General features: G+C 38.9%; 1 protein-coding gene across 1 annotated transcript in view; it reads left to right on the plus strand.

Moving 5' to 3' along the window:
- EPB41L4A (erythrocyte membrane protein band 4.1 like 4A) overlaps positions 1–23,784 on the plus strand; it is a 187,655-nt gene that overhangs the window by 45,221 nt on the left and 118,650 nt on the right. The window contains exon 3 of the mRNA XM_011989408.1: positions 22,544–22,595. Within this exon, the coding sequence (XP_011844798.1) occupies positions 22,544–22,595 (52 nt within the window). The remainder of the gene's footprint in view (positions 1–22,543; positions 22,596–23,784) is intronic.

Below are 23,784 nucleotides of genomic sequence, written 5' to 3' on the forward strand. Positions count from 1 at the left end.
TTTTTTTTTCTTTTAGAGATGAAGTCGCACTATGTTGCTTAGGCTGGTTGGTTTCAAACTCCTGAGCTCGAGTGATCCTCCTGCCTCAGCCTCCCAAAGTGCTAGGACTACAGGTGTGAGCCACCATACCAGATCTACGATTTTTTTTAAAAAACCATGTACTTGTGTATAATTTTAGATTGAGAATTAAAATTTTGTAAGTTTTAGCAGATCCAGTTCTTTGGTTTATCTTAAATATTGACATTGTAAAAGCAAATTGTCATATTCCTTTTAAGTGTATCCTGTGAATTTATATTTCATAGCAATTTTGTACTCTTCATCTACCTTTACAAAAATATATGAACAAACTCTTTTTTAAAAATCAGAAACTTTTCTTTATTCCTTTTATGTCTTTAAACTTGTATTCCTATTCTACTTTCTCCCTAAAATGTTATTATATTTTTATTAATAAAATACATATATCCCTAATATACATATAAATTGGTATTTTAAAAGTTTATTTCCTGAGATGTTAAGGATCTAATTGTTAGTGAACCCTAAGAGTAGTTGTTATTACCATGGTTGTCACTATATAATTAATTAAAACAGCAAAATACTATGCATTTTAATAATTATTAAACATATTTTCTGGGGAAAATGACAGATGGGGACAGGACTAGATTGCAGCTGCCACTCGGACAGATAGTGCAGTGTTTGGAGACTTGCACTGTGAAATTCTGCTCCAGAACTATTGCAGAAATATACCAAGAAAGCTGAGAGAATCCACAGACCCTTTGAAGGAAGCAGATTGCTCCTGCAGGACCCCAGAGACAATGCAAATACTGTGCTGGTATCCATGGCTGAGAGATATGAGGACGGTTCACATCACAGGACTCTGTGCAGATAACCCTTAGTATCAGCCTGGAGTCTGGTAGCCCTGCTGCGTGGCTAGATCCAGAAGGGAAATAACAGTTACTGCATCTCAGCTCTCAGGAAGCCACATTCCTAGGAAAAGGGGGAGAGTGCTACATCAAGGGAACACCCATGGGACAAAAGAATCTGCACAGCAGCCTTGAGCTCCAGATCTTCCCTCTAACATAGTTTACCCAAAGGAGAAGGAACTAGAAAAACAATTCTGGTAATATGATAAAAGAAGGTTCTTCAACACCACCCAAAAAAGCATACTCTTTCCTCAGCAATGGATCCAAACCAAGAAAAAGTCCCTGATTTACCTGAAAAGGCATTTAGAAGGTTGATTATTAAGCCAATTAAGGAGGCACCAGAGAAAGGTGAAGTTCAATTTAAGGAAATCAAAAAAGTGATACAAGAAATGAGGGGAGAAATCTTCAGTGAAATAGATAGCATAAATAAAAAACAATCATAACTTCAGGAAATAAAGGACACACTTACAGAAATGCAAAATGTTCTTGAAATTCTCAGCAATAGACTCGAACAAGCAGAAGAAATAACTTCAGATCTCAAAGACAAGGTTATCAAATTAACCCAATCTAACAAAGACTAAGAAAAAAAGAATTTAAAAACATGAACAAAGCCACCAAGAAATTTGCGATTACGTAAGTGACCAAACCTAAGAATAATTGGCATTCCTGAGGAAGAAGAGGAATCCAAAAGTTTGGAAAACATATTTGGGGGAATAATCTAGTAAAACTTCCCAGTGTTGCTAAAGACCTAAACATCCAAATAGAAGGAGCTCAAAGAATACCTGGGAAATTGCAAAAAGATCATTACCTAGGCACATTGTCATCAGGTTATCTGAAGCTAAGATGAAGGAAAGAATCTTAATAGCTGTGAGGCAAAAGCACCAGGTAACCTATAAAGGAAAACTTATCAGATTAACAGCAGATTTCTCAGCAGAAACCCTACAAGCTAGAAGGGATTAGGTCCCTATCTACAGCCTCCTTAAACAAAACAATTATCAGCAAAGAATTTTGTATCCAGCGAAACTAAGCTTCATAAATGAAGAAAAGGTAGTGTTTTTCAGACAAACAAATGCTGAGAGAATTTGCCACTCCCAAACCAGCACTATAAGAACTGCTAAAAGGAGCTCTAAATCTTGAAACAAATCCTGGAAACACATCAATAACAGAACCTCCTTAAAGCATAAGTCTCACAGGACCTATAAAACAAAAATACAATTAAAAAAAACACAAGGTATACAGGCAACAAATGGCACAATGAATGGAATAGTACCTCATACTCAATACTAATGCTGAATGTAAATGGCCTAAATGCTCCACTTAAAAGATACAGAATTGCAGAATGGATAAGAATTCACCAACCAGGTATATCTGCTGACTTCAAGAGACTCACCTAACACATAAGGACTCACATATACTTAAGGTAAAGGGGTGGAAAAAGATATTCCATGCAAATAGAAACCAAAAGCAAGCAGGCATATATCAGACAAAACAAACTTTAAGGTCAGTTAAAAAAGACAAAGTAGGACATTATGATAAAAGCCCTTGTCCAACAGGAAAATATCAGAATCCTAAATATATATGCAGCTAACACTGGAGCTCCCAAATTTATAAAACAATTACTACTAGACCTAAGTAATGAGATAGAGAGCAACACAGCAATAGTGGGGAACTTCAGTACTGCACTGATAGCACTAGACAGATCATCAGGACAGAAAGTCAACAAAGAAACAATGGATTTAAACTATACTCTGGAACAAATGGACTTAACAGATATTTATATAACTTTCTTTAGTAGAGATGGGTTTCACCATGTTGACCAGGCTGGTCTCAAACTCCTGACCTTAGGTGATCCACCTGCCTTGGCCTCCCAGAGTGCTGGGATTACAGGTGTGAGCCACCACACCTGGCCATTTACAGAACATTCTACCCAACAATTTCAGAATATACATTCTTTTCATCAGCACGTGGAACTTTCTCCAAAACAGACCATATGATAGGCCACAGAACAAGTCTGAATAAATTTAAGAAAACTGAAATTATATCAAGTACTATCTCAGACCATAGTGGAAAAAATTCTTTAAACTGAACGATAATAGTGACACAACTATCAAAACTTCTGGGATACAGCAAAAGTGGTGCTCTGAGGAATGTTCATAGCCTTAAATGCCTATATCAAAAAGTCTGAAAGAGCACAACTAGACAATCTAAGATCACACCTCAAGGTACTAGAGAAACAAGAACAAACCCAACCCAACAGAATAAAGGAAATAACCAAGGTCAGAGCAGGACTAAATGAAATTGAAACAAAAAGAAATGCAAAAGATAAATGAAACAAACAACTGCTTCTTTGAAAAGATAAATAAATTGATAGACCATTAGCAAGATTATCCAAGAAAAGAAGAGGGAAGATCCAAATAAGCTCAATTAGAAATGAAATGGGAGATATTTCAACGGACACCACCGAAATACAAAAGATCATTCAAGGCTACTATGAACACCTTTACTTGCATAAACTAGAAAACATAGAGGAGATGGATAAATTCCTGGAAAGAGACAATCCTCCTAGCTTAAATCAGGAAGAATTAGAAACCCTGAACAGACCATTAACAAGCAGTGAGATTGAAATGGTAGTAAAAAAATTACCAACAAGAAAAAGTCCAGGACCAGACGAATTCACAGTTGAATTCTACCAACATTCAAAGAAGAATTAATACCAATCATATTGACATAATAATATCAATAATTATCCACAAGGTAGAGAAAGAGGAAATCCTCCTTAAATCATTCTATGAAGCCAGTATAACAAAGACAACTACAGAGCAATATCCCTGATGAACATATATGCAAAAATCCTTAACAAAATACTAGTTTACCGAATCCAACAGCATCTAAAAAAGATAATCCACCACGATCAAGTGTGTTGCATACCAGGAATGCAGGGATGGTTTAACATACACAAGTCAATAAATGTGAAACATCACATAAACACAGTTAAAAACAAAAATCACACGATCATCTCAGTAGATGCAGAAAGAGCATTTGACAAAATTCAGCATCTCTTCACGATTAAAACCCTCAGCAAAATTGGCATACAGGGGACATACCTCAGTGTAATAAAAGCCATCTATGACAAACCCACAGCCAACATAATATGAACGGGGAAAAGTTGAAAGCCAATGGAAACACATTTCATGTTCATGGATGGGTAGAATCAATAATGTAAAGATGACCATACTGCCAAAAGCAATCTACAAATTCATTGCAATTTCCATCAAAATACCACCATCATTCTTCACAGAACTAGAAAAAACAATCCTAAAGTTCATATGGAACCAAAAAAGAGCCTGCATAGCCAAAGCGAGACTAAGCAAAAAGAACATAGCTGGAGGCATCACATTACCTGATTTCAAACTGTACTATAAGGCCATAGTCACCAAAACAGTATGATACTGGTATAAAAATTGGGACATAGACGAATGGAACAGAATAGAGAACCCAGAAGTTAACCCAAATACATACAGCCAACTGATCTTCGACAAAGCAAACAAAAACAAAGTGGGGAAAGGACACCCTTTTCAACAAATGGTGCTGGGATAATTGGCAAGTCACATGATGGAGAATGAAACTGGATCCTTATCTCTTGCCTTATACAAAAATCAACTTAAGATGGATCAAGGACTTATATTTAAGTGCTAAATCATTAAGACTTGAAACTATAAAAATTCTAGAAGATAACATTGGAAAAACCCTTCTAGACATTGACTTAGGCAAAGATTTCATGACCAAGAACCCAAAAGCAAATGCAACAAAAATGAACATAAATAGATGAGACTTAATTAAACTAAAGAGCTTTTGCATGGCAAAAGGAACAGTCAGCAGAGTAAACAGCCTACAGAGTGGGAGAAAATCTTCACAATCTATACATCTGACAAGGGACTAATATCCAGAATCTACAAGGAACTCAAATAAGAAAGAAGCAAATAATCCCATCAAAAAGTGGACTAAGGACATGATTAGACAATTCTCGAAAGAAGATATACAAACGGTAACAAATATATGAAGAAACGCTCAACATCACTAATGATCAGGGAAATGCTAATCAAAACCACAATGCAATACCACCTTACCTAGCCATTATCAAAAAATAAAAAAATAATAGATTTTGGCATGGATGTGATGAAAACGGAACACTTCTACACTGCTGGTGGGAATGTAAACTAGTACAGCCACTATGGAAAACAGTGTGGAGATTCTTTATAAAGAACTAAAAGTAGAACTACCATTTGATTCAGCAATCCCACTACTGGATATCCACCCAGAGGAAAAGAAGTCACACAAAAAAGATACTTGCACACGCATGTTTATAGCAGCACAATTCAGAATTGCAAAAATGTGGAACCAACCCGAGTGCCCATCAGTCAACGAGTGAATAAAGGAACTGTGGGGTGTGTGTGTGTGTGTATGTATATATGTGTGTATATATGTATGTATATATATGTGTGTGTGTATATACATGTATATGATGTAATACTACTCAGCCATAAAATGGAATGAATTAATGGCATTCACAGTAACCTCGATGGGATTGGAGACTATTATTCTAATTGAAGTAACTCAGGAATGGAAAAGCAGACATTGTATGTTCTCACTCGTAAGTGGGGGCTAATCTATGAGGATGCAAAGGCATAAGAATGATACAATGGACTTTGGAGTCTCAGGAGGGAAGGGGTAGGAAGCAGGTGAGGGATAAAAGACTACAAATTGGCTTCAGTGTATATTGCTTGGGTGATGGGTGCACCAAAATCTCACAAATCACCACTAAAGAACTTACTCATGTAACTGAATACCTAACCTGTTCCCCAAAAACCTATGGAAAAAATTATTAAACATAAAATGTAAGTATTTATTGGAAATGCATCTTTTAATGAGATGAGTGGGACTTTTCCCTTCCAATTAGTCCATTATAATATATTCCTGGAATGATTCCAACTCTACCTTTTTCTTATGTATCTGAGAGCAGTGTTTTTTCAGACCATTCAATTAGGTTTTTATTCAGTTTAGTTGAAAACAATGAATTCAAGACCACCTGACTTAAAATTTGTTAATTGATCATTATAGTAATTCAACTCCACAATTTCTAGGAAATGTATTAAAAAATGCTTTACCAACTCTTAGCAAAATATTATTAATTATAATATTTTCCTTTTTAGAGCCACCTGATTTAATCCAATATTAAATAAATATTAAATAGAAGGGATTTAGAAAAATTTAAAAGTGATTAATTTTAACATATGTTTGCCAAGGTAAGACTTTTAATAAAGTGCTTTTATCTAATCACATACTTTATATTTTCATCATAATCTTGGAATTGCAGGTTTAGTTCATTTGGCTTATGAAAAGTCTCCAACATAAAACTCTTGGACAAAGCCACTTAGCCAAACCAACTTGCTTTCTGTCATTTTGTCAATTTAAATAAAAATGTTAACTTGAGTTCTCTGAAAAGTATTTCATTTTGGAATTCTATTCCTAAGACAGATAAGGCAAAGGATTTTGTTATCTAGATAAGTCTGCTTTCACTTACCAAGACTTTGATTTGTCTTATTCTTAAGGAACTGACAATAACTAGAGTATGGAAGTTGCAAGATCATTAAACAAAAATCACTCCTGGTGCTGCCCTACTGTACAATATATCTGATTTTAGAACCACCCAAGTATAGGCCAAAATATCATGCTTCTAACACTTTGCCTAGTCCTTGCCAGAAATATGTATAAAATGGAAAAAGACATAAAACTATTTTTTCTGATTTATGGTGTCTTTATTAAAGACAACTGTGTTAATATCAGTATTTTAGTCTTTCTATTCTTCTCTTGTGATTATTCATACCCTTGGGCAATGCACTATAGGAGCTTGACAGGGCTGAAAGGTGCCTTTCAGTAAATTGGGAATGGAGAATTTTGAAAGGAGAGTGCAGTAGGAAAGGAGAATTAGCATAATGTCATAATCTTGGGTCTATTCTTCGGTAGATCAGTTTTGGAATAGAGTGTATGTGGAAGTTGAGAATCTGGAAATTGAGTTCTTAAATCTATGTTTACCCATGTATCCTTTGCAAAGTCCTCACGTAGCATCCCTGAGGTGCCTGCACCTTTGTTACAATAGCTTAGTGAATGCCAACACCATCTACCCGATTGCTCGAGCTAGAATCTTGGGTGTCATTCCCAACTACATCATCTCACCTCTCCTCATAGCCAGTCACCAAGTCCTGGCAGTTTCACTCCTTAATGCCTAGAGTGACCATACAGTTCACTCACTAATCCAGGATACTTCTGACAGTAAAAGGGACGTTGTTAATAACTAAGCTGGGACAACTAGTGTAAACAGGACTTGTGGTCACCCATTCACCTCTCTAAAATCAGTCTCCATCTCTGAATTTTAGTTTTGGTGCCAGATGAGCTTGGGTTTCTATAAAAGCTTTTTCGACTGGCTGTCCTGTCTTTGGTCTTACTCCCTCCAGTGTTTTTCCCACTGCAATTGCAGTTTTCTTTCAGAAAGGCGACTTTGATGATGTCTCCTTCTGTGGCTTAAAATCCTTTAATGGCTCCCTAAGGGAAAATCAAAATCTAAACACGGTTTACAGAGTCCTTTAAGATACACAGCCCTTGGTTATCTTGAGCTCCTTTTCTTGCAAAATGACTTTTCAGTTCCCCATCCAAATGCGTACTTCAGGTACACCATAGCTCCACTGAACTACCTGCAACTCCTTAGCTGTACCATAGTGTCTCTGAGGATTGTATGTGCTGCCTCCCCTGCCTGAACACCCTTCTTGTTCTCTTCCCTTCCCTCATTTTTCCTTGGTTAAATCCTGTTTATCGTTACCATCCCTAGAGTGTGGTGTTTCTGATATTTCTTCCTTCCTGAAGCTTTCCCCGACCCCCCAGAAATATTTTGGGCCTTCTTGTATCACATATTACAAATACAACATTGTTTGTGCCTGTTGAATAATAACATTTGATCAGATAGTTTTTGAAGGGAAGCATCCTATTCACTTTATTACCACCTCTGTCACTGCAAAACGAGTGATCTGTAATGTTAATGAATGAAAGAACTCTCGCCTGGACAGTGTGGGCAGGTCAGTGGGAGGCGAGAGCCTTAACAAGAGCATTCCTCCACCTCTCCTTCCCACGTCTGCCTGCTCCCTCCTCTTATGAAAGGCCTCTCCTGCTGTTCATTTTAACCAGATTTAACTTATATTAAAAAAAAGAAAAAGAAAAAGCTTTACTGAGATATTAGGAAGTTAGATTGAAAATTCTTATTGGGATTATAAGAAAGACAGGTACAGGATATTTTTAATGTGCTGGCAGCTACCAGGTGCTGTTTAGAATATTCTTGTCTGATTAGAGGTATAATAATGTAGTATGTAATAAAAGAAGGTATATGAGAAGTTGAGTTCAGACAGTGTCACGTGTAACTGTATATTGGTGGATCCCATGATTTAAAAACATTGTTTATAATAAATAGCACTTCTGGAGCTTGCAGTGAGCTGAGATCCGGCCACTGCACTCCAGCCTGGGGCACAGAGCGAGACTCCGTCTCAAAAAAAAAAAAAGAAAAAAAAAAAAAAACTTCTAAAAGTAGATGTTTCTATTTCTTCATGGTTAAACTGTTTAATAGGATAGGAAGAGATGATGTTTTTCTGGAGCATTTTCTGTTTAGAGTAGATGTGCCCTCTTCTGAGCATAGTCATGTGATACACCACGAGAATTCAGAAGCTCACATGCCTGAAATAACCCTGGGAAGTGCTGAGAGGGGAGCCTCCCAAATGGCACCCCCAAAGTCGCTTAGTGGACTGCATGCTTTCCTCACTGCGGCATCGGGAAAAGCAGAGCATGCTTTGATTTCAGTTTGTTGATTTTGACATGGACTCAAAAACATCTCTTGAAGGACCCAGGTTTGTGTAGGGATCAGCTCCATGACACATTTTGAACTAAAAGTTCTTTTTCCTCCTTTTCCTCAAATGGTTGATCACAGTAGGCATGAATGTGTCTTCCATGGGTCATGTATAATGTTTTATCTTGTGGTTTCTAGGTTTAGGGAGGTGAAGGGCTGAATTCTATCTTGCAGAGAAAGTTTTTCTTTGTTAATGGCACCCAGTGCCTTCTTTACCGAAAGTAAATTAAATGGAGGAGGGTGGGAGGTGGAAGGAGGGAGAGGATCAGGAAGAATAACTAAGGGGTAGCAGGCTTCATACCTGGGTCACAAAATTAATCTGTACACCAGACCCCTGTGACACGAGTTTACCTGTATAACAAACCTGCACATGTATCCCTGAACTTAAATGTTAAAAAAAAAGCTTCCATCAAACAACGACGACGACAGCAATTGAAAACAATAAAGATACAAAGTACTTAATAACAAAACTGTCAGGAATGGTAGAATTGTCAACATATACATATGTGTATATATTTGTGTATATCCATATATCCATATACATTTATATTTTTGTATATAAAACCAGGTGTGTAGATATGCTAGGTGTTCTTATCAATAAATGCAGTACCTGAGAAATTTCTGTGACCCATACCTTCTTAGTTATATACATAAGTGAAAGAACTATTGATTTCTTTACTATGAGCATTTATTAAATTAGAGTGTCCTTCTCCCTGGTTAAATCAGAATAAGCCATAAAGGAAGGAATTTCAGACAGTTGATTGACTAATGGGAAAACAGTGATTTTAGAGTTAATGATTTTAGACATTTTCTTGATTATCATAGAAAACTAGTTTGTTTTTAAATTTAGAGTTTCAACACAAAGCTCTGATAAATTAACCTTGATTTAACCTTATTCTGCATCTTAAGAGAGTTTTCTCCTTGAATATAATAACAATTTAATTGGGATATATCAGTAGCCTACTAATAAAATGTATTTTATGGAATATTTTCTATTCTACTTATATTTTATAAAATTGCAAATTTATTGCATGTACTGAATGCTAAGTGACTAGTTTGTCTATCATTTTAGGACCTGTTCCAATAAGAGAGATGTTCTTGGAATTGTTAAAAAGTTGTGCAGGTGCTTTTTTGGTTGGTGGGAGAGTGGGCGTTACCTACTTTCCGTTCTGGACTATGAGTTTTGAGAGCTGCCTTATGAATTAACAGAAGTGAGCCTTTAAAAGCCGATGATCTATAGGAGCTTATTCTTTCACGTTACCCATCAGTTTTGGGGGTCGCAGGATATTTTATAGAGCATATTCAGGAAGTGTCTTGTTTAACAATTTTTAGAGTTATATCCTTACTTGCATCAGAGTTATATCCTTACTTACTATACCCTGACCTGGGACTGTGAGGAAATATGAGCATTTGCTGTTGCTCATCTCCATTTAGTCACATAGCAGATACTTACGAGGCAGTCACTGTGTCTCAGGAAGTGTGGCACAGTGGTGAGTAAGAGCCAAGCTCCCTGGTCTCAAGGATTTTATTTCCAGGGGTGAGACAGACTGTAAAGAGATGCTCAAATATCAGGTACTATACGCTTTGAAAATAAGATGATATGCTAGAGTTTTGTGGAGGCTTCTTCCATCGAGTGGTATGTAGAGAAAAACTCTCCAACCATGTTTTTCCTCTGCTCTAACATCACTGCAATCATCAGTGTAGAAGAAACTTCTGGGACCAAATGTGTGGATATTTTCTCCCCACACACCAAGCAGTGGATAGCAACTGGGTGTCCTCCAATTCAGTTTCGACACTATCTACCTGGAGATAGCATCAGATCCCACAGGTTGGGGCTCAGTCCCCCGGACTGTTCTCTGCACCCCTGGACACCAGTATGAGTCCAGGCCTCTGGAACTACTACTGCTACTTTTCTTTTTGGAGACTATAGTAGTATCTCACTATGTTGCCCAGGCTGGTCTTAAACTTCTGGGCTTGAGCAATCCTTCTACCTTAGCCTCCCAGAATGCTGGAATTACAGGCGTGAGCCACTGCTCCTGGCTGAGGCCTCCAGAACTTCTGACCGACTGATTTCAAGTTGTAGTTCCCACGACCTTCTCTTTGGGTTTGATTAATTTGCTAGAGCGGCTTACAAAACTCAGGGAAACACTTATATTTGCTAGTTTATTATAAAGGATACTGCAGAATATATAGACGAAGAAATGTGTAGGGTGAGGTATGGGGGAAGGGACATGGAGCTTCCATGCCCAGCCTGGGCATGCCACCCTCCAGGAACCTGCATGTGTTCAGCTACCTAGAAGCTCCCTGGACCCCAAGTCCTCTTGAGTGTTTATGGAAGTGTCATGATGTCAGCATTCCTTTTCCAGGTGTATAAGGCTAGACCTTCTCTGGGGAGGGTTCCCCACTCCCCCATGATCTGTATGAACACAGGGGAAGGTCTTAAGATCCACAGTCAGAAAGGTGGGGGAAGATTAGAGTCCTGCTTGGGGCAGGTGAAAGGAGGGCAGGAGAGAGACTTTGTGTCCTGAGGCCTAACATTCCCAACACTTCAACAAAAGACTAACAAGGGCTATGAGAGTTACGAACCAGGAGCATGGATGAAAACCAATATATATCATAAACACCACTGGTGGTTAGAAGAGACCTCTTTAATATTTACCCTGAGGCTGGAGTGATAAGGGGAGGAGCATGGCAGGCAGGAGGAACAGTTGGCATGGGGGCCCTAAGGCAGAGACAGATGCGAAGTGTTCTGGAACTGAGAGGAGTCCAGTGATGCTAGAGTTGTAAGAAAGAGGGTGATGAAGTGGGAAGGTGGTCAGGGCCCCCATAACATAGGGCCCAGCAGGCTATTGTAGGCTCTGTGTACATTTCTATTGGAAATGTCAAGATGAGGACTGATAGGGAGTGATAGGGAGCTGGTTTTTCAGTCTGTGAAGTCAGTTCTGATTTGCATATGTTGGGTTTAAAATGTCCATTCAACATCCTAGAGATATTAGGGGAGTAGAGGAATAGGCTGGAGTCACATCTAGGAGTCTCTGGTTTTTAAAGTCATGAGACCAAATAAGGTCATTTAGGGAGAGGAGACTGTAATTGAAGATGAGAAGGGGCAAGGCTACAGTGTGCAGCTGTGCTAACCATGTGAACTGTGCATGCTGGAGTTGGTGCAACTGTGTGGGTGGTGCTGAGCAGGGCACCTGGACCCTACTTACTTCGCAGCTCCCTGGGCTGACTCAGCTCCTTTGTGCCAGATTACTTGATTAGCTAAAACTGCGTTTATGTTCAGCTTCTAGGACAGAGTTTAAATGAACCCTAACTTAACCACTTGTGTAATTTAACTTACTACAGTTTCAAGACATGGCAAACTTAGGATTTTATTTCAAGATGAAATGGTCTCATAGTCTGTATACAGTGATGCCTCACTTATCCACATTTTAAAAATGTGTTACAACTTCACTTACCCAAAATGTAGTTGAAACTTTCCAGAGATCTAAGGTTTCTTAAGCAGCCCAAATTGATTATCTTAGAGTCCACTCATGGGATTCAGCACTTTCTCAAGGAATCTGTGATCCCTAAAACCATTTTTATTTTCATTTTAGGAAGAAATCTGAACACATTGATTATTATGTGCCCTGGTCCTAAGAGATTTGAAACAGCCTATTAGATGCAATTGTAGGGCAGCTCCACTAGAGATAGGCATATCTTGGCAGGAAGGCATGTTTATCAAATGATTGGTGGGCTCTGAAGACATATAATAGTAGGTCCCTGGAATCCAGTGTATTTTCAGTAACAAAAAAAGCAACTTTCATCAGACCACTTTATTAGGAATAAAATTAGTATGTTTGGAAGTCAAAGATACACAGAAAAGTTTGTATGATGTCTTTGTGGACTAAGTGGAAAAATGATTGCTAAATTGAAAGTGAGTTAGTTAGGATGACTTTTCAGAGTCACCTCTGGTTTCTCGAATAATGTGGATGGAGGGAGGTTTCTAGGTATGTTCTAGAACATCTATGCCAGTACCTGGGATGAAGACATAAAGGGCATGCACATCACGTGCACAGATGGCATAAATACAGGAGGAACAGCAAGTTTGTTGAATAAAAGAATGAAGATAAAAGAGGTCTGGATAAATTGGGAAGTGTTCCTGTTATTCATTGCTGTGTAACTAGCCATCTCAAAATGTAGGGGCTTTAAATTATGCCAACACACATTTTGCTCGTGGATCTGCGACTTTGACAGGGCTTGGCAGAGCCTGTTCATGTCTATTCTACTTAGTGTCTGCTGGAGCAGCATGAAGGCTGGAGGCTGGAGTCATCTGAAGTCTCAGTCTTATGTGAGCTGGGTGATGTTGGCATTGGCCAGGGCTTCAACTAGGAATGGAGTTCCTACTTGTGGACTCTCTGTGTTGTTGCTTGGCTTCCTCGCAAGGGCGAACATCCAGAGGGCAAAGGGAGGGAAGGATACCAGAAGGAGCATGGTCGCTGTGCATGACCAAGTCTCAGAAGGCAGGCAGTTACTTCTGCCACCACACAATGTTACTTCTGTGACATTCTATTGGTTTGAAGTAAAGTCCAGGCAACACTCCCCCCGGCCCCCTGCCACTCAAATTCCCTCAAATTTGCACCTCTCAAAGTTTTTCCTGAATTACCTGAGTAGGCTGATTAGGCTCCTGGATTCTAGGTTTGCTTTACTTTAACCCACTCTCTTTTTACTTACTGTCGAGGTGATCAGATTAAAATGCAAATATTATCAAGTTGCTCCCCTCCTTATAAGATTTCAGTGACTATCCATAGTATTCTGCTTAAATTCAAATTCTGTTATGCATACGAGACTCTTTATGATCTGGGCCCTATCTGTGATCTGTAGATCCTTCTCTAGCCTCCTCTTCCATCACTACACCATACACTGTTTTCACTCTTGGCCAGGTAACATTTAAAGGGGAGAAATACTACATTATACCTTTTGATAGGAATAGTGTTGACTAATTTAAAGACATGTTTTAATACATAAGATTCCTCTGGCCAAAAATTATGTATATTCTTTTTACATATAAAATACACTCATCCCTCCCAAGGCCTCCCAATATTCTTATTTATTATGACATGGGACTTGAGCTTAAGATATACCATCTCCAGCTTGCAGTGAGCCGAGATTGCACCACTGCACTCCAGCCTGGGCAACAGAGCGAGACTCTGTCTCAATCAATCAATCAATCAGTCAATAAAGATATACCATCTCCTCAAATCAGACTCTTTGAGCATTTGCCCTCAAGTTTAACTCCTTGAGTGCAGTCCCTTTTGATCTGAAGATATGTGAATTAAGGTGATAAGATATATGTTTCCTGCCTACCTGCCCCTGTGGAACATGCATAGGATAAACAGTATAAATGCCTCCAGTTAGAAAGGGGCAAAACAGGAGTCACACAACAATTACTAGTCCATAATACTAGTTTTGAAATCTAGCCAGACACATGTGGTCATTTCTCTAATTAGGACTTGGTCCTATTGCCTAGGAGTTATTCACTATGACGATTGGCTCTGTCTTCTAGGCTCTCGTTTCTGTTGTCTGGGCTTGCTTGGTTTTTAAATAAAAAGTAGTGTGTATTTACAGTGGTGTAGTGTTCTCGGCCTGGGTTTTGCCTAAGGAAGATTGGGAGTTCAAAGGCCTCTTTTCAGTTTGTAGTATCCCTGTCCCTTTCAGTCCAAGCTGGTATAATTCTTCTAAAAGTTTTTGTGGATTTCTTATGAATCAACCTTTAATTAACTTTATTAGACAAAGTCAGCACCCACAGATTGCTCTGGAATAAGCTCTTTTGTACCTTAGATTCCCTGTAAGGCTGTTGGGACACAATCTTATTAGAGAGTCTTGTTTTGAAAGGGTCCATGAGGCATGGTGTTAAATCTTAAAAATTATATTACATCTAATAAAGGATTTTACAGTTACAGCATGTTTACCTGACAGCATGCTGGATTCATTCTTAGCCCAGAAGCCATTTCTTAATTGTAGCATTGTTTTCTTCTGATAGGACTAGGAATGAGAAAGTTTTACTTTTAAACTCAGTAAAAAGTCCTGGCTCCTTTATATTTTAATAGTTCTTCTTTCTTTTTAGCTTATCTCTCTCTTCTTTCATTTCATTCATGGGCAGCAAAATGAAGCCAATAAGCACTTTCAACAGTTTACCTGGAAACCTGCTTATCTGAATCATCCAGTTTGTTCAGTACATTTTTTATTCCACATTTTTTTTTTTCTGTTTCCAATAGCTTTCTCTGTTTTTATTGAGGCTCTTAGAGACAGCCTCCCTGCAAGCCCTCAGGCTTCTGCCAATACTTTCCTTAAGGTCCTTCTTGCTACTTCATCCCAAAAACACATAGTGGAAAGTGGAGGGAGTGGGGCCAGATCATGGAAGGCCTTATAGGTTATTAGAAGGATTTTGGGTTTTACTTTGAGTGAGAAAGGAAACCGCTGGAGGATATTGAAGAGTTAGCTGATTTCACCCGTGTTTAAATGATTTTCTCTAACTACAAGGGCAGACATAAGGATACTATTAAAAGAGTTGTTGAAGAAATCCAGGTGAAAGATGATGGCTGCTTGGACCTGAGAGTGGTGAGAATTTGACTTGTTATGTTTATATTTTGAACATAGAGCCAACAAGATTTGCAGGTGGATAGAAGAGATAGAAGAGAAAGAGGTTTCGATTGGAACCAATGGAAAAGTGCTGTGCTATTTACTGAGATGGTGAAGACTGCAGGAGAACAATTTTTTTTTTTTCAAGGGGGTAGAATAATCAGTTTTCTTTTGGACATCTGAAGTTTGAGATTCTAATAGGCATCTAAGTGGAGATGCCAAGTAGGCAGTTGGATTTAGCAGGGAATTCTGGTCTGGCTATTAATGGGGAATTTGTCAGTGTATAGATGCCTTGATGTGAGGTATGAGCTCAAGCAGTCCAGTCTTTCCTGGTCAGGGAATTATTAGCAACCAGAAACAGATTTTGAAGACGTGGCCAGTAAGACGGGGGGATAAGCAAGAGTGAGGGGTGTCATAGAAGCATGTGACCTATTTCAAGAACATGGATGAAAACTGTGTCTATCATTAGATGGAACAACGTGGAGGTCATTGCAGTAAATACTAAAATGGGACCACAAGGAGATGAGAGAGTGTAGAACAATTTTTTTTTTTTCCTCATCCAGAGAATTATTTCAAAGCACAGAAGTGAAATGGACAGGTATGGGAGTCAAAGTTTTTTGGTTTTGTTTTGAAGATGGGAGAAATAAAGACATCATTCTTCCAAGAATGATTCTGTCAAAAGGGACACCTTCATGGTGCAGGAAAGAGAACAGAAAGTTGCTGGAACCATGTTCCTGAATAGATGAGAAAGGGATGAGCCTAGGTGGAACATGGACAGTTCCTCCACAGCAACAGGAGAGAAGGCAGAACACAAGCTCAGATGCAGGCAGGTTGGTCAATGGGGCCAGGATGCATACGCATTTCTCTTCTGATTATTTCCATTTTCAGTGAAGTAGTGAAGATCTTCAGCTGAGAGTGAGGAAGGGAAAGGAGATGTTTAAGGACAAGGAGAATGATGGAATAAAATGTAATAGGGATTCTACATGATACCAAGGGTTCCCTTGGGTTATTGCTATTGAATGTAAAGCAAGCCCACCTATGACTGTGCAAGTTGAGCCTCCAGTTATGTTCAGTTCCTTGGGTGCTAGCATGGAGAATACAGGGAATTGGAGTTACTCCATGGGTGGGTTTTATTCCCCAGTAGATATTATGGAAGCAGGATGTGTAAAGGAATTGAGGACACTTGCAAGCAAGTGATTATAATGAATAGTGAGGGAAATGACATGAGTTGGGGGCATCAGCGAGGGACAATGAAAAGGTAGTAGGGTGAATGAATTGGGTGTCTTGGTGGAGTCCGAATATTAGAGTGAGCTGCGAGAAGAGTATTAGTTGAGAGTAAGAATCTTGTAAGTTAAGTTGTGCATTACTTCTCAAACAATATTCTAGAAAGTATCTGGGCCCGAGTGTAAGATGGAATGGCTTCAGTTCCTTGGAGCTGCTGTTCTGTACCTTTGGGAAAGTTGCTTACTTAGTGTTTCATTTTCCTCATTTATGAAATGGCAATTATAGTAGTTATTCATAGAATTATTCAGAGGATTAAAAGAGTAAATACATGTAAAGTCCTCAACAGTGCCTGTCACATTGTAAAAATTTAATAAATGTTAGCTGTTATTATTGCATTCCTGTAACCTTAGAGTGGTGTCAGGTCCATGGATGAGAAATGAGGAGTATTCCTGGGGCCAGTGATACTTTATGAGAAGCCACATGGTCCAACAGAGATTCCCTGAAATTCGCTTTTGCTGAAAAATGGGGCCAGTTGTAATTACCTCTCCCTCCCTATAGATCACTCCAATGACAGGTCCTTGCTTTTGTCGCCACTGCAAGATAGCTCTATTATGGTGGTTTTACTTGAGGTCCTAAGGCTTCTGTGACTCATGAAGGATCAAATTAAAATCACATCTTCTTGATGTTGCTTCGAGGCCTTAGATCTGTTTACAGGGTCTGTGGGAAAAGCACAAATAGCTATAACCCAAGTCCTGGATTCCTTGAAACATGTATGTGAATTATGTTGAGTCCTAGAACTCCCCAAGAATGACCTGTTGTATCACTTTTGGGATCTTTGTGGCTCTGTTGTCCCTGATACATGGCCAATTCTGTTTTATTCTCTTAGATCAAGAGGCTGTTTCGCTATATTAATGAAAACTGTGTGTGCTTTTAAGTCCTTTTATTTGGCCTACAGGAAACTTTATTAAATGTCAATGTAACATTCTTAAATTCTCCAAAGGAGAGTCAACATTGGACCCTGGGTGAAATAAGATGCAGCAAACTCTCATTATTTCATGCTGTCCTTTCTTTTAAAATTTTTTTAGGGTTTGTTCTACTATTATAGCTCTAGGAGACTCCAAAAGAACAGTTGACAAATGAAAGGTTGGACCCTCAATTTAATATATATGTTTTGAAGCTTAGGATAGTGATTGGCTGGACAGTATTAGAGTTACGAAACCTAATTCTGATACTGCTACCTAGGAAATTGATGAAATTGAGACATTATCAGCCAAGGTGGATGAAAGCAGCCAAGGGCATTTAGTCAGGACTGCCAGAGAGTAAGAAGGGTCTGTCATTGCTCCCCGGGTTACATCAGTGCTGTGATTAAGATTGACAGGCCTGAAGTGGTAAGGCTCTCTAGCTGCTTTACCTCTTCCACTCTGGCAAAGGGGCAGAGTCCGAGAGGACTGTCACCATGACTCCTTAATGATTGAGTGTTTAGGGTATAATATGTTAGGAGCTGACTGTACAAAATCAGGATGAGAGAGCAGGGTCTGTTTGGGTTCATTGTTACCTTTCTACAAAATGGGATCTCATCCAGCTTGTCAGCATATACAAACTGCATAATATACGTTTGAAATAGGAGAGAGAGGGGAGTGGGGAAGGGGAAAGTGATTGAGTGATTATCCCAGAGAATGGACAGCTTAAATGTTGAGAGAGAATGAGACATAGGGCTATTTCTTCTCATGACCATCTGGCTAGGCAAGAGGCAGCACACCAGGGTACAATTCAGAGAAGCCATTCTCTGAATCAACATTGGACCTGGTGTGAAATAAGACGCAACACGGCTCTTATTGTTGCATGCTGTCCTTCCTTTATTTAAAAAATTTTAGGGTTTATTCTATTAGAACTCTAGGAGACTTCAGAAGAACAGTCTCTTAGGGCACCACACTGCATAGTTCTCAGTTCTCTGCTCCTCTTTCCCCTCACTTGGGGCAGGTGGAAAGACTGAATGGACTGCTTCTCTTTCTGGAAGTTCTCCATGAATACTGATTGCTTAGCTGAGTATTTGTTAGCTATTAGGCAACACTGACTTCAATAGAGTGTTCAATTGTAAAGGACTTGGAGTGTTACATTCTGTGTTATTACTTAGAAATTTACCCACTTGCTTTAAGAGTAGTTGAGCTGATAGACATGTACTTTATACAGATTTAAGGCTCTGTTATCTCTCATTTATGTATTTTGATAAAGTTTTTTTTTGAACATGCTATTTAATGATTTTCTTTCCAATAAAGCCATTGTATACTCACCCTGCAGTTAATTTTCCTTGTACATGATTTTATTATCTCATATGTATTGATCTTATACAATTAATTATTGTCTCACCACATTGTATTATAATTGCATGGCTATGTATCTCCTGCTAGGCTGTGAGTGCGAGGTTAGTCACGGGTCTCATTCAACTTTGTGTTCTCATACTACTCAGGATAGTGTCTGACATGTCATGTGAAGAACGTGAATAGTGGATATCCATAAGTGATGAATGAATGAAAGAATGATATCCCAGTTTTAGAGTCTGCCTCCAGAATATTGGCACTCCATGACCGGTATTCTGGATGTATTCCTTAAAACAGGGACATTGTGTTCATTGGCAAATTTTTGTGCCCTTTTTTTCTCTTAAGCTATAGAGTAACAGGCTGATGTGTTTCACTGTGATCTTCCATGTGCTGTGTTTGATTGCTTGTTGATAATGAATGGTGACAAGTGCCATCATAGTGTGACTGCTTTGGTTCCAAGGTCACATCTTTCCCTTGGTTGAACGTAAGTGCGTTTTACATTTCAAGATCTTGGCTTCTGAAACCTGGTGACTTGTGTTTATTATTTATCTTCTTGGGCATTTATCATTGTCTGACCCCTGTAACCCCTGGTTTCCATTTCGATCAAATGAGAGTTGTGCGTGGCTGGCTCTAGGGTGACGCTTAGCATAGCAAATGTGCAGTGAGTTGATGGAATAGCCTTTGACTGAGTCTTGCTGCTGCTGCTTTGTGCTGCAGAATTGTGATTTGTAACTTTACTTGAAACTGTCATTTTACCTTTTTCACCTCACAAATTTAATCGCTCTCAAGGAAAGAGATTTATTTTAAAATAGTACAGATTATCATTAATGTAAAAATTTTAAGAGATTAAATTTTTTTTGCCATTACATGTAATTAAAAATTTTTCTTCCTATTTTCTTTACCTGGCTTTAATGACTGAAAAGCATTCTGGAGACAGGAAAACAAAGACAAAACAAAATGAATGGAATTGAAAACTCTGAAAAAAAATTGCAAAGGTTGTCCTTTGGGATGATGATAGGAGGAGAAATTAAAAACTCTCTGATTTCTGCCTCTTACTAGTTTCAGAACAAGATTAGACAGAGAGTAATAAGACCAGAGGCTCCTTTTTTCCCTTCTTGCCACAAGCACATATTGACACCTCATGTGTAAGTGTGGTGTAGGGCCTGAAATTAATCCCAATGTTACGTGTGCCTTGACACCTGAAGAAACTGGGAGCCTCTAATGACCCATCTATAAGCCCCCTCCCTTACTGTGCTCTGGGGAATACGGTCCCCTAGCCAACCAACTCTCCAAGACCCCAGCAGGCTAACGTATTGATTTTAGTCTTGTGAAATTTGAAGCAAAGAAAGACACTAACTTTCAACACTCTGAGATAATAAAGGGGTGTTATTTTAGCCTCTAAGCTTGTGGTAATTTGTTATGGTAGCAGTGGAAACCGAATGCAAGTATTAATGAGTATTTGTGTTTCTTTTCCTTGGGTTTCTCTTCATTGAAAAATTCTGGGGGTAGTAAAACCTTTTTGTTTGAAATGAATGGCAAGAAACCATTCCTTCACCTCATGTTTCCATTTCATGAAGAACTCACAGCTTTATATACATAAAGGGATGGGTCCGTGTTGTGTCCAACACACAGCTTACCATTTGGGTTGATTTTACTCTACTTGAATGAGCTATAGTTTCCCTGGGAATCATAATTTTAACACCAAAGCCTTGTTTTTAGTTGCTGTGGGCTCCAAGAGCATTTCACTGACACATCCTCTGCTTCAAATACATTTTCTGTTTTAAAAGTGAGCGATTCTAGACCTTTGAAAAATAAGAAATGGTGAAGACCAGAATAATGAACATTGTATTTTTAGTTGCTGCACTTAGATATGTTGGTTACTGTACTTTTTTAAAAAAGAGTCAAAAAATGGAAACTGCTATGAGTAGCAAATAGTGAAGCTTATGTATGCATGAATAGAGTTTAGTATAGTAATAAAACCTTACAGTAAAATGACTACAACAGTCATATTCATAGTCATAGTATTCATAGTATGAATAATTGTTATTCATAATTAGGAATAAAAGGTAAGGGGATTGCATAAAGCATTATAATTGCCATTTATAATTACTACTGCCGTTACATAGCAGAACAAGCATTCTGCCCTCAACTGAGGGGAAGGAAAGTGAGGACCTGGGCCAGCGCATGAGTGTTGGGAGGAATGTGGCTCAAGGTGGGTCAGCCCCTACCTCACTGTGGTGGGAATTGCCCCTTCTTCATTAAGGAACATGAGGAAATGGAAACTGAGTGGCTTGGCCCTGGGGTCCCCAACATCTGGCTAGGAGAGTGTGGGAGTGATTCCATCTCTGCCCTCCCCTGACCCTCCAGAGCAGCCCTTATCCCTTTGACTCTGCTTTTGTGGGAACTCCAGTGCCCTCTGTGCTTTTTTGGCTTCTGCCCTGCTCTTCCCACAGATGGAGAGACGAAGCTAGAGGCTTACCTCATCTCTTTCCTTCGTTAATTCTACTTCGTAATTGTGAGAGTTAAAGAAAGGCCTCTCCCTAGGGCCCCAAATTCTCCTGTCACCACTTGAAATTCTATTCATTAACTGTTAATTTGAATTAATAAACAGGTATCTTAGACTGGCCAAAGGCAGTTATTAAAGGTGACCTAGTCATTCTTGGCATGTGTAGCCTGAGCTAGGGGCTATTTTAAAGACTTTACCTGGATTAATTTATTTAATCTGCACAGCAACCTTATGAGGAAGGTTCAGTGGTGTCCAGTCACTTGTCCCAAGTTACATGGCAATGACATGGGGAGAGTCAGAACAGAGTCCCTGTGGGTCTGCGCTGGGATTTAGGCCCTAGCCACTGTGCTGAACTGCTCTTCTGGATCCTTAATGAGGATTTGATTGCTTTCTTCCTAACACCTAGCAACAATACCTGTAGGGATGAGACTGGAAGCAAAGATGGTGAGGACATATTAGGAGGAGACATGGCTCTGAGGGGAGTAGTGCTTGGGATGATGGAGACTTTGGAAAGAGACTTGGAGGACATTTTTTTGAGGCCATTATTTTCCCACCAAAAGTAGTCAGAAGTCACCCATAAGCATTTGGATGTCACATTATAATCAGTACGATAATTCAACCAGGGACCCAGCAAGTACTGCTGTTCTTCTTTGCCTCTCTTCAACATCAACATCATCTTTCTCTTTGTATTTTATGTTTAATTTAATGTTATTCTTTAAAGGTGGGGTCATGCCATATTGGCCAGGGTGTTCTTAAACTCCTGGCCTCAAGCAGTCCTTCTTCAAACCCTGCTGAGATTTCAGGTGTGCGCCACCATGGCTGGCCCATTTTTTCTTTTACTGTTCTTGCTGCAGAAAACTCTTATGTATGTTTGTCTGTGTATATGAGGGAAGTGTTTAACTTATCAAGTTTTAAAGTGTTGTTTAAGTAACATTTTGCAAATATTCTTGAAGTAAAAGCTAATGAAAATTGACTAATTTCTTTAATTGTCCTTTTCTTCCTCACAAAGTATTGGCTGGATCCTGCAAAAACTCTTGCTGAGCACAAAGAACTGATCAACAGTAGGTATTTAACTTTTGCTTTGTTAAAGGGTGGCTTGAAAGCGATGACAAAGTCCATGGTTAGTTGGGTGCAGAAGTGGGCTTAAGTACTGGAGAAGTGAGTACTAGTACTCAAGTCCCAGAATATGGGAATGTGTGTATTGTGTGCATTGCTAGGCCTTCTCCAAACTCATATTAAATTTAATCAGTCTCTGAGTGGATGTTGGTATTGAATTTGTCCTAGAGGCAGGCCTTCCCTTGATTTTGTCTGTGGTTTTTCTGTATGCTTGTCTTTAAAATTTGACCTTAAAACAAAAAAGGCAAATAGACATTAATGGGTGGTAGGGGGACTGCAGGGATGGGTCATAATGTCCAAGCTTTTAAAGAGCTTGAGTTTCTTGAGTTATGGCATGGTTTTGCCATTCGGACCACTCAGTTTCCTAAGCCAGTAAGAGGTGCTTTTGTGACCTGAAAAGTGGTTTTCAGAGAGAGACCATTTTTGGGAGCCAGCTTTTTGGTTTTATCAATATGAATATTATAAGGAGACGCAATATAATTAAGTATATATTCCTTAATCTTAATTTCCAGAACCCAAGTTTTTATTTATAAGCACAAACACAGAGGCTCCTTAAGTGTGCAAAAGAATACTCTTTTTTTAAAAAAAAATTGTCTGTTTCAATTGAAATAAAATATACATGACGTATAAAATGGATTCTTTTAACCATTTTTGTGTGCAATTCAGAAGCATTAGGTACATTTACATTGTTGTGCAGCCATCATCACTGTCCATCTCCAAAATGTTTTAATCTCCCTAAACTGAAACTCTGTTCCCCATTAAAGCATTTTGCTGAACTGTGTAAATTATTGCTAATCAAAACGGAGTGGATTCTTCTGGCATTCATTACCCCCATTCTGAGTCTGTATTTTCTGTGCGTGTCAGCTTGTTTCCTGCGGTAGTATTGGTTGTGCGATGCTCCATGGATCCAAGGGCAGGAATGTAGCTCTGCTTCCAAAAGGAACTGGAAACCTGGACTGCAAAGCCATCAAAAAGTCCTGTTTCTATGAACGTCAGCATCATTGTTGTTTCTCATTGCATTCCCACCTCTGTAGTGGAAACCACTGGAGTTTACAAGTTACAGCTCTAGTGTATTTGAACTGATTTAAAAAATACCAATTGGAAAACCAGAAAAATTTCAGGAATGATTTCTTT

Source organism: Mandrillus leucophaeus, unplaced genomic scaffold (assembly GCF_000951045.1).
Source record: "Mandrillus leucophaeus isolate KB7577 unplaced genomic scaffold, Mleu.le_1.0 Scaffold352, whole genome shotgun sequence".
NCBI classification, from domain to species: Eukaryota; Metazoa; Chordata; class Mammalia; order Primates; family Cercopithecidae; genus Mandrillus; species Mandrillus leucophaeus.